At 35.6% G+C, this 11440-nt stretch overlaps 1 protein-coding gene across 6 annotated transcripts; it reads right to left on the reverse strand.

Annotated features, from left to right (window-relative positions):
- Positions 1 to 1084: 1084 nt before the first annotated feature.
- On the reverse strand, positions 1085 to 9403 carry CPB (Subunits of heterodimeric actin filament capping protein Capz superfamily). 6 transcript variants are annotated; one of them, XM_088865926.1, is made up of 8 exons: positions 8941 to 9403; positions 5974 to 6044; positions 5660 to 5773; positions 5356 to 5441; positions 5180 to 5253; positions 4899 to 5018; positions 1869 to 1939; positions 1085 to 1460 (listed from the first exon to the last, which is right to left on the reverse strand). In XM_088865926.1, exons 1-7 carry the CDS (start codon positions 9067 to 9069, stop codon positions 1910 to 1912), a joined length of 624 nt encoding a protein of 207 aa, XP_088722052.1. In that variant the 5' UTR covers positions 9070 to 9403; the 3' UTR covers positions 1085 to 1460; positions 1869 to 1909. The 6 variants fall into 6 exon arrangements, with proteins under 6 accessions (XP_088722052.1, XP_088722051.1, XP_020519210.1 ...); XM_088865925.1 differs by having other exon boundaries at positions 1085 to 1475; XM_020663551.2 differs by having other exon boundaries at positions 1869 to 1964.
- Between the last annotated feature and the right edge of the window lie 2037 nt (positions 9404 to 11440).

The following is an 11440-nucleotide window of genomic DNA, read 5'->3' on the forward strand; positions in this document are numbered from 1 at the left end:
TCAACTTAATGTTTTTAAAATTTAATGTAAATAGGGCACTTTTTAGAAATGGGTACATTTTGTATGGAACCGATATCGAGAAATGTGATTTCAATACTAAAAATCTTTGTGATAGTCTCAACGAATGCAAGTCAACTATGGATGTTTAAACCAATCAACTTAATAATTTTTAAAATTTGATGTAAATAGGGCTCTTTTTAGAAATGGGTGCAGTTTGTATAGAGCCGAGGCTCTAAACAATGAACGTAAAGCGCATCTTCAATTAGTATCGAGAACTGTGACTTCAATACTGGAAATCTTTATGATAGACTTAAAATATATTTTCATCTTTAATTATAAAATTTAAAGTTTCAAAAATAGTGTTGTTCAAGTAGATTTATAAAAACTTGAAAATTTTGAAAATTGACGATTAAAAAATGCATTAGATGCACCATTTCCAAAACTTGAAATCCATTTTTTTCTCCTGCCCATGCATCTTGATGTCAAGATGATCAATTTGAAGATATTTGGACATCAAAACAACCTCTTCAAGTTAAATTATTGAGGTGGGCTCTAATTTGATTGTTTAGAGCCTCGGCTCTATATAGACATGTTCCTTTAGAACTCGATGCCCCATTTGGATGGCCCTACTTTCCCCCGCTAAATAGAGCTACCCAAGATTTGCCAAAATGTTGCTAGCCACTATTTGCAAGTGCAATTTCGAAAACAGAACCCCGATTTTCATAAAATGCCACCAATGGCAGGGTTTTGGCTTTATGAAAAAAAAAAAACTTTATCATGGAAAAAGCCAAAAATTGTTAGAAATGATCTAGAGTGGCTATTTATGGTAGGACCCTGACTGCACCTAAAGCCAAGGCTCTTTTTAATTGCTGAAAGGATATCCTAAAAAAGGGGACTTGTTTTTATCAAGGCATATATTAGTTAAAAAATAAAATAAAATAAAATAAATGATAATAAAAATAAAAAAAATTATCGATTTATAAATTAAAACAAAATAAATAGGCAGTGAGGAATCAAAGAAAGCAACCTAGCATTACTAGGCTCCATCAATGCACTAAAACGTACAAACTCATAGAAAGTCTGCTGCAAGAAGACCATTCAGATGAACATTACCAGTCCAGTTTGAGAAGGCTTTGATATTACAAATCTTATGCTATAAGCTGACCCAAAAAAAAAAAATTGAATGTGATAATAGGGATTGAAGATATCAACCTGAGCACAACAAAAACCCAGATCTACAAATGACTCTAAGCACAACAAAAACCCAGATCTACAAATGACTCTGAGCACAACAAAAACCCAGATCTACAAATGACTTTACAGTGGTAAAAATATGCAGAATGATGTGACCAGAAATCTGTGCATGTGTTTTTTTAGTGAGAGTAGTTTACAAGCAAATTGTCTTGCTGTTGTTGCATCATGTCAGGAGGTCGTCGTAGACTGAAAACCATCTCCTTTGTCTTACCAAAATAAACCTGTGTCAAACAGCCAATTTTACACCATCTCTCTCTCTCTCTCTCTCTCACACACACACACACATGAAAGAAGACCTTTCTTGAAGTCCCTTATTCTAGGGAGGCAGTGGCAATATTCTCAGGCCGCCTCCCTATGTTGCAGGGATAAACTGATGGTAGAGAACTCTTTCTAAAGCTGTGCATTTTGGTCACTAAAAAAGGCAATCTTCAGAACATTAGTGGTATCTAAGATCTAAAAAGTTCTAGAACAAAGGCAATTTTCAGTAAAACATCTCAAAGATAGTGGCATAATCATAGTTCCTCCCTATTTCTTTTGATTTCAGTTTTTGTAATATTTGAATGGTTTTCTGCATTCCTTGCAATTGCAATGACAAGTGAAAAATGAGAGAATACCTGATCGAGTGAATTCCTTAGCTTGCCCTCCATTTCTTCTATCATCCTCCCCATGTTACAAAGATGACCCTCTGAAACAGCAAGGTCCAAAATCATCTGCATTGATTGCAAACAATTAATGATCCGAAGAAGAAAAAAAAATTGCTGCTCAAAGTAGGTACATGGCATCTCTGTTTGTCATTCTTAACCAATATATACATCAGTTTGAAAAACATAAAATACAAATCACTAGTTATACATCAATGGCACTTTAAGAGTTTGTAAGATAACTCTCAAAGGAAATCCATTCCACCATTTAAGCATCTCAAGAATAGAAAACCAAGTCATACACGACATGTTTGCTTACTAATTTTGGTTGTCTGGGTGCTATGAAAGACTCCAACCAGAAAAGAAAGTTTGTCAATGGAGAAGGGCTCTTTTTGAAGAGGGGTCATCTCCTTAGAGTTGGGGAACATATAACAAGCACATTACAGCATTTTGTGGTGTTGGGCACAGTGAAATGTGTCTAATACTTCAGACATGGATCAAGGAAATTTCAAAAATAGAATTTCAACCCTTGACCTCGTGTTAAATCATAGCATTTGATATAATCGAGCATGTTATTATTTCTTGAATATTTTATTATTAATAGAGGGTAAAAAACCAAGCAATAATGCAATCATTGGTGAAACTTATTCGTGTTCTCCAATACACATTTTGGAAGTTTATACATACACATTTTTCCCTACAAGAAGCTCCTACTATTCTGACAAGGTGCTTCTATTATTTCTATTTGTTATAAATTTTTCCAAAATTAAACTATAACATAAGGGGCTTCTCACAAAGTTCAAATTTCTTATAATTTTTAGATTTTATTTTATTTGAATCCAGTTTTTATATTATATACTTGTATGAACCTTTTGGTTCGGTCTTTTTTCTTTTTCTTTTTCGGTTTTTATGTCTGATACTTACGATATGTGGTCGACGGATTTTTCTGCATCCCTGTCTAAGAAACACATAGACAATAAGTGAAGCTTTGATATGGAAAGTCTTGGAGAAATAGAAATGGCATCTCAAAGGGGCTATCAGATACAACTTCAATAGCAGTTTGTATGGCACCCCATGTATTGCTAAAATTAGTGGTCAATCAGAGACAAGTTGGATGGAGTGAAAAGCACAATCACGAGCATACGTCAACAGGCTCAACATTCCCTTACATCTTTCTATAACACCCTGACGATGGAAATGGGAATTGGTCAGTGGGTGTCCATGGGTCCCTAAGGGATTGCATGAATGTTGGAGACGATACCTGAGACTACTAACTCCTTGGACATCTCAGCATTATATAGAAAATCAAGGATATCAACCATACAAAAGCTGAGAGTGGTATCAGGGGGTGGGTATTATTTCCATCATTTTAATATCACAGTATTCACCGATGCATTGTGTCATGTACCCCATCTTTCCCAAACAATGAAGGTTATAACATGGACATAATTTCCTAAATTAAGAACCTTCACCTTTTCTATGTCTAATTGATAAATAGTTTACTCAAAATATTTGTCCTTGTCCACAAACCATGACAAGATCCTGATCAGTGCCCAATATCAGCTAAAACAGGGAAAACAATGCTTATACTTCTAATAAAAATTTCTTTCTGTATCCAACGCAATCTCATTTTCCATGGACCTCCTGAAAACAAATGCTTATTCAAACTCAACAGCCTAATATGGTTATTTAAAGTTGAAACTTGACAGTTCAAAAATAACTGGATCTAGTTTGGGCCTTGGAACAGAAATCAACCTAAAATCAGAATAAAAAACCTAATCTAGCAATTAGATAACTCAAATGGGTTAAATTGGCCAAATATCAAAACTAACTGGTTCTCAGGGACCAATACAGTCGCCCATTTGCAGCACCTTAAGCCAAGCATATTTCTGTCCAAACTGGTTGTTCTGAAGAAGCCATTTCTTTGGAAACATATATTTCTTGGAAACTTGTAGAATAACTAGATGGAGACCCCAACCTTGATCATAATAGTTAATTATTATTTATTGAAAAGCAAAAACAATTGACTAGTGTAAGCAAAACCAAATGACATGGGTGGTTTAACTGATCAAGTCCAGCCAGCTGTTTTAATGTTTTTACAAGATCAGACTTGGCCAGCCTAAACTGGAAAAAATAGGGCACAGTATACCTGCCAGTTTAATGCCGTCTGAAAGTCCATGCAAAAACTTGGCAGAGAAAGTTATATTCATCGGTGCATTAGATAAGTGAAAAAACAGATGACATGCCATGACATGGTTCTTGCCGTGTCATGCCGTGCCATTTCCTACAGTTCTCCTCATCTTCAAAGGCATGATCTTGTTTACCACTTTTTAAACATTATTGAGATAGACCTATCTGGAATGTCCTTGAACAAATATTGACATTTTCAATATGATAGGGATATTTGAGCAAATATTTTCTGGTGCTGTATTTACATATTAGAAGTATAGAAGTTGCGCCAGAAAAATAGGATATGTTCATTGATAAAATTATAGCTTTTGTCGAATATGCATCTGAATCCTAATATTCAAGAAATGTGTGGTCACTGACCATATCAAGACATGCTGATGTTTGTTTCAGCAGGCCAACTTACTGATGGATATATAGGCAAAGGGAGCAATAAACTAATCCATGAATAAGAACTTGACTCCTGAAAACATCAATCTCAGCTTATAAAAAAAATCAACAAATAAAAACAACATGAGCTCATACCATTCTATTCACATGAATATAATGCAATGACGCATAACAATCAAATTAAAAGATGAACTGTGTAATAAGTTGATACAAGCATAAAGACAAGAAATAGATAACTCATTAAAACTTGGAATGTGATTAATGACATTAAGGAAAAAAAGATAAACGGACAAAACTTAGTGATTATAAGGAAGTGGCTAAAAATCATCCTACAAAGTATTTAAGTAATAAGCTCATAAGGTGTGACCAGAAAATGAAAGTTAACCCATAGATAAAATGTGAACATGGTTGTACAAGAAATCTCACCTGCCGAGTAATCGAACCAGACAAATTGAAGGTACCCGCATCCGTATCACTGGTAGTCAGTGAGAGCATGACAGTACTAGTTAAGCGGTAACGCGCTGTCCCCTCATCTTCAGCTCCCACCTAGTAAAATGATCATTAGAAGTTCTCAGAAAAAAGCAAAATGGAACATGCAATTTCTAAAAGATGAATCAAGTCAAATGCCAACAGAATTTGGGGGAAAAAAACAGAATTCAGTCAAGGAAATTAATATGACATTTTAATCTCACAAAAAAGCAACCGACCTCAATAACATGAATGGCATCCCATAAACCTTCTTGCAAGTAACCTCTGCGCCCTTGACCGGACTTTGAACCATCTTCTTACCCATGAAGACCATGTTGTAGATATGAGTAAATGATTCCATTTAAATATAGAAACAGCAGTTTTGGAATCAATATACAGAGGGCCAGATACATACCCTTCTTTATCAAAAAGCAAGATGCAAAGCCTTCCCCTTCATCCGGCTCCCACATGTACACAGAAGATATTCCCCCCTCATAGTACCTACCAACAAAGGCATGCCCGCAAGTGGCTATTACTTCCCAAGAAAAAGGGAGCTGCCTTTCTAACTTCCAATGATTGAAGTAAGTGCAAAAATCCCTTAAAGGGACCACTATCTAAGAAAATAAATAGATCGTAGAGCTTAATTTGAAAAAATTGAATCAACTATGCACCAAGTTACTACTAATACAGAAAAGGACGAGAAAAGCAAAGGACCTCACTGGTCACGATAAACTGCAAAGACATCATTGGCTTCAACTTCAAGCTTTCTCAAATCAGCAGACGGTTGACATCCATCATCCAAGGGTGGATGGTACTTGTTTGACCAAGGAGATCTACAAGAGAAACATAGGCATTAAAATGCAATGCCAGGAAAGATAACCAGATAACTTTCTTCCTAAGGTTGTAATTTGTAACAATACACTATATTATGTCTGCCTGAATCAAGAATTACGTAATTACAATATTGTCTGACAAACTTCATTCGAAAACTTGCAAATGAAAAATTCCAGGAAGAATCCATCCAATTAGATACCTGTGTGAATCACCATCTCGATTGTAATCACACAGTAAAAACTCCTTTCCAGATTCAACATCGCATAAAACCTGCTTCCACACAAATGAATATAATGACATCAATCAGGAGCATTTTGCACAAAAAAAGTATGAAAAGAAGTACAAGGCCTGCAATCACTAATAATAGGCTACAAGAGGCAATCCTTGAAGTGCAATGGTGAAAAGCATGGGATTAATGTCAATGCCAAAATCTATTTGTCTAAAAACTACAGCACAACTCAACAAGGAGCTAAGATAATTGCATGAATTTGACCTATAAATTGAACGACAAACATAAAGCACAGCATTCTTCCTGGAATACAGATGTATTGCATATTTCTCTGCGTGTGTATTTGAACAGCTACATGCTTCTCTTATGATTCATTTTCCATCAATGAATGGCAGTTCAAAATAATTTAAAGGATGTTCACTTGCTACAATTCTAGAATAAAAGAATGGAATCCCAATTAGTTAGAACCCTGTTTAGCACCACCTCTCTGGCAAGTTAATAATGACATAGCGATCATGCCTCATACATATTGCACAATGAAACACCCAAGGGCTCACTAATCCCATAGAATTACTTTCTGCCACCCACAATCCTTAAAGGCACTCCAACTACTTGTTTTGCTCATTTAATCGCATTGCCACAGATCATCTTCCACAATATAAGGTCTGTGCTGGTGCTTACAAAACAAATGTAGCCCTATTAAAAATGCTCTCTTTTGCACTTTTGTGTGGTCATGAAGCTAGAGATCATCCTAATGCCTGCAGAACTTACTTCCCCATTCTTAAACCACTTCACAGGGACCAGATCAACAACAGTGTCACCATTGAAATTAAGATTCAAATTTCCTATCTACAATGTTCTCCTGAGTCAGGATCCTGAGAAACAAAATAAACCTAAGAAGAGGCATCTTTCTAAGACTTTGATTCCTGATATCAAAAGATCAGAAAAACCATTACTTCCCATGAGAATAAAGGCCAACCTGAAGATGGTGAGCACCAGTGTTTAAAAGACCAGCTCGAGCAACAGAATAAGTGACCTGCTGGTTCTAAGCCAGCTCGGCCGACCCGGTGAATTATTTTAAAAAAACAACAACAAAGGTTTTACATGTTTGGAATTGAAATCCTTTTCAGTGTTATTTCAAATCTAAATACAGTCTAAAAGATAAAGTTTTTACAATGTAAAACTCATTTGAAACATGGATTTTAGAGTGAACCTGTCCAAGTCCCAATTACATGGGGGAAACAAACAGGTCCCACCAGTTCCGAGCCAGCTCAGTGATTTTTAAAATACTGATGACCACATACAAAGAAGAGGGATATGTATGCTTTAAAAAATTACATGCTGCATGCTCCTCTTGGTTGGGTGTGAAGAACCTGCATACAATGGTAATATTGCAAGGTTGTAGGAATGGCACATAGGGAACTCACGCCCTCTTCCAATATGGATGGTTATAGATGATAGCCATTACTGCCATGGCCAGAAACTAATCCCAGATTACTGGCTTGGCTGGTCACTTCACCTATGACAATCTATTTCAAAAGTGGACAGTTAGAAATCAGAATTTTATGCACCATATTTGCAATTTGGTATGAGTATCACAGTATACATTCCTTGTAGTAATATAAGAAGTCTTACTGCAGCTAAGGATCACAATTTCAGGTTAGCACCACTGATGCTGGAGTTCAACTCAAAGCGTACTAACAAGAGGAATATCTCACACAAACATCTCCTGTGACAAGGAAGACCAACTGAATATCTTCTGGGATTCATAATAAGAACCTAAAATCTTTTGTAAACATAACTATGCTAATAAATACTCCTGATGAAAAACATAGAACTGCATTATGCTCTGTAGTGCATAGCCATTATATGTCTTAAATTCCCAGTCATTACATTTCTACATCAGAGAACTGCAATCCGAACACTCTTAGCACACAACAATCACGTAAAAGCCTCAGAAACCCACAAACATGATATGAAAAAATCAGCTTCTTAAACTATCAACAGGAAGAAATTGAAGAGTTAAAGAATCAGATGTAGAGGATATTCAAGCAAATGCATACAAAATTAACTGGAAAGCTCAGCTATCAAAATGATGGAAATCCAAACCTACTGATGAAGATCAAGACAAGGAAAAAGGATATCAAGCTAATTCATAGGCCAGCCTAAGTATAGGATGCATGAGTTTCTTTGAAATATCAAAATCTAAGAAACACTAATGATGCCTAAATCAGGAGTGAGCTCACCAGATTTTTAAATCAAACTGAACCAAATGAGCATGGCAGTGTTAAGTTATGGAGTCAATGCTCTGAATGAAAACAGTGAGAAAAGGAGGAAAAATAAAATGTCCGAATATTGACCACAGACAACGATTTAAAGCGTTCAGATAAAATCCAAATGATAATGGGAATCAATTCAGCTGTGTAGTGCAAAGAACCTAAATGACAAGAAAATCTTCCCTAAAATGGAAGAGATCATTCACTATACATGGACTTATTGCTGAATGAAATCAATGCATTTTTATGGAGATGGATAAAATGCTAGAAGCGGAAAATTTGCAGAAAATTTTTCCAGGAAATAATAGCAATCCATCAACCTCTCCCTCCCTCCCCAAACCAAAGGCGCCCATAGCCCCTCTATTTCAAAGAAAAGATTGGCGCCACATCCATCTTTTTGCAGTTCAAGAAAGAGCTAAACCCTCTCTCTCTCTCTCTCTCTCTCTCTCTCCCTCACCCTCTCCCTCTCCCTCTCCAAACCAAAGCCGACCATAGCTCTTCTCTTTCACATAAAAGATTGGCGGCATATCCATCTTTTGCAGTTCAATAAACCCTATCTCTCTCCCTCTCATCATTTGCAGTCCAAGAAACTTCTCTCCCTCTCTCTCTCTAAAATAAACGGATGATTTCAATAAAAGAAGCAGAGAAACCGAATGTGTACCTCTAATGGCTGGTCCACGCGAGAGAGAAGCTCCTGAGAATGCTCAGGCAATAGAGCTAACAATGAGGACAGAGCCGTCTGCGATTGTTTGGGAGGCATTCTCCTCATAAGATCCATGGCCGCCTCCATCTTTAGAGCGAGAACGTTGGAGAGAGAGAGACAAACACCGTCTTGAGAGAGAATTGCTCTAAAGAGAGAAAACAGCACAGTATTGCAGACGAAAACTATAGCTCTTAGAGAGAGAAAGAACACATTGTCTCAAAGAAAACTACGATAACAGAAAGAGGAAGAGATTGAAATTGAGAGAGAAAACATCTAGAGAGAGAAGAGCTAATTGTCGCAGAAGACAACGAGAAGGAGAGAGAGAGAGAGGGAGGACAGAGAAACACGAAGCCTCTTTAGATAGAGAAAGGAAACGAAGAGAGAGAAAATGGGATGGCCATGGCGGACCCGAGTTTCCCTCGCGGGAACCGTTTCTTGCTCTCCCCCCCTTTTTTTGTATTTTGAGTTTCGGGAATAAAAATTTCGACAATTTGTTTCTTTTCTCCCGTTTCCTCTGAAAAAGGACTGAAATGACCCCAACGTTTGATGAAATGACAACTGCTTCTCCCACTTTCGAAAGCGCGCTCCGCTTTTTCCCATCTGAATGACTAATCGAAATTTTCAGATTTCGGATTCACATTGCCTCCGAAGTTTTGTTTAACTTATCGGAAAAAGCAATATTTCATGTTAGGAAAATGGTCTGAACATTATCTTTGTCGGAAAAGGTATTGGAGGTTAGGATGAGTCTTACTCATTAGATATCAAATTGGATAGCTTGGGTGAGTCATGAAGTCTAAAATTTTTTTTTAGAACTTCGTGCCCGACACTTTTATGACTACTCACTTTTGAATATTCTATGTACAAAAGATAAATAGTCTATTTGTTGACAACTCTGTAAAAAAAAATTAGGATTTTAGATTTTAAAAATAGTATGTACTGTGACAAATCATCTAAACCATCTATTTTCCCCAAACATAAGTCTTAAAATAAGTGTTAATAGATCTGCAAGATCTATATCATTTTTTTAGTTTCAAAATTTATTATTGGTATTGGAAATTGATTTTAGAGCCATCGTGAAGATTTTTATACTCAAAACATTTTTTCGGTGAAGCTTTATTTTGTTTTCATAAAGCCTATGCCCTATAAGAACTTCATCCTTCATGTTGATGTCCTTATAAAATAATTTATTTTCTCACAAAAATTTGATATGATATTCTACTTATAGTATCATTTTGGGTTTTTCTTTAATCAAAATTTCATGATTTAAAAATCTTGTTGTTGGGGCGAACTGGTCGGTCCGCTACATATATCTTCATCAGTCATTCCACTCTATCATATCATATCATATCATCATATATTTTATTAAAAATAATAAAAAAAAAAATTTAGTGGAAAATTTAGGGGTCTTAGATCGAGACTTGTATACCACTTGTTCTAATCCAACTCAAAACTGTATGAACCAATTTGATGATTTTAAAAACAATGACTTCAATATGAAATATAGTATAAAAGTTTCTTTAAAAAAAATTGACGCATGTTTCGATGAGTTTGGTTTGAAACTTTGAACTTTGAAGAGTCCATTGTAAAGGGTGGTTCCACTTTATGTATAACACAAGTAAGGTGCACGTGCAATGCTCACTCCCGAAAAGGAAAGGGAATGCTAAATTTGGGTGCGGTTTTGTAGGCCCGCGGATTTAAATGTTTGATAAAGCAGCACCTCAAAATCCCATCGAAACATGTAATTCCATTTTACCGTAACAAGCTAACATATTTACAAAATCAGAAATTTTTTTTTTAACTAATCGGAATTGACTATACAATTCTTTGTCCATCATTCTGCCTTTAATTATGAAACTTGAAACTCATAAAATGTAGATAATAGATCTGTAATTTGTAAAAACTTGAAATAGACAATCCAAAAAATATGTTAGTAGGTAAACTATTTTAGGGGCCTAAAATCCACTTTTCTTTTTGAGATTGTATATTATAAGACATTTCACTTAATACAAGAAGGTCACAATTAGTTTCAGCCATTAGATGTGAAATCCGGCATATTAAGATATGTCATAACCTTTTGAGAAATTTTATTTTTGACTTTGTGTCAAGTGAGTAATATATCCACAACCACTCGATTTCACATCTAATGATCAATAATGTCTGTACGATCTTCTTGTACCATACATAAATGGTTTTATTATATATATTTCATTTTCATTTTTAAAAATATGATTATAAAAATCGAAATGATCGATTTATACATTTTTTGGCACTAGACCTGCATCTCATGGCGATACTCAAGGTACAGCTAGCTCCACAAGGCTGCAATCCTACAAAATACTTTCCTCAATTTAGAAAATAAACATGTAATAAAAGATTTTGCGCCTCTTTAGAATCTGCTAATATATGGGAAAAATAATCTTAATCCTCCATTCTTTCATGACTAATAGGTAGCACCCCC

Source organism: Amborella trichopoda, chromosome 4, assembly GCF_054954075.1.
Source record: "Amborella trichopoda isolate Santa Cruz 75 chromosome 4, AtrichopodaSantaCruz75HAP2 v2.0, whole genome shotgun sequence".
Classification (NCBI taxonomy): Eukaryota; Viridiplantae; Streptophyta; class Magnoliopsida; order Amborellales; family Amborellaceae; genus Amborella; species Amborella trichopoda.

What these genes read in the sequence shown, in the direction of transcription:
- CPB (XM_011623608.3), bottom strand. Translation starts at nt 9,069, where the DNA reads ATGGAGGCGGCCATGGATCTTATGAGGAGAATGCCTCCCAAACAATCG. An exon ending in GCGTGGACCAGCCATTAGAG is followed by an intron (nt 6,045 to 8,940) that starts GTACACATTCGG and finishes GTGTGGAAGCAG; the next exon opens with GTTTTATGCGATGTTGAATC. An exon ending in ATGCCATTCATGTTATTGAG is followed by an intron (nt 5,019 to 5,179) that starts GTCGGTTGCTTT and finishes TCATTTTACTAG; the next exon opens with GTGGGAGCTGAAGATGAGGG.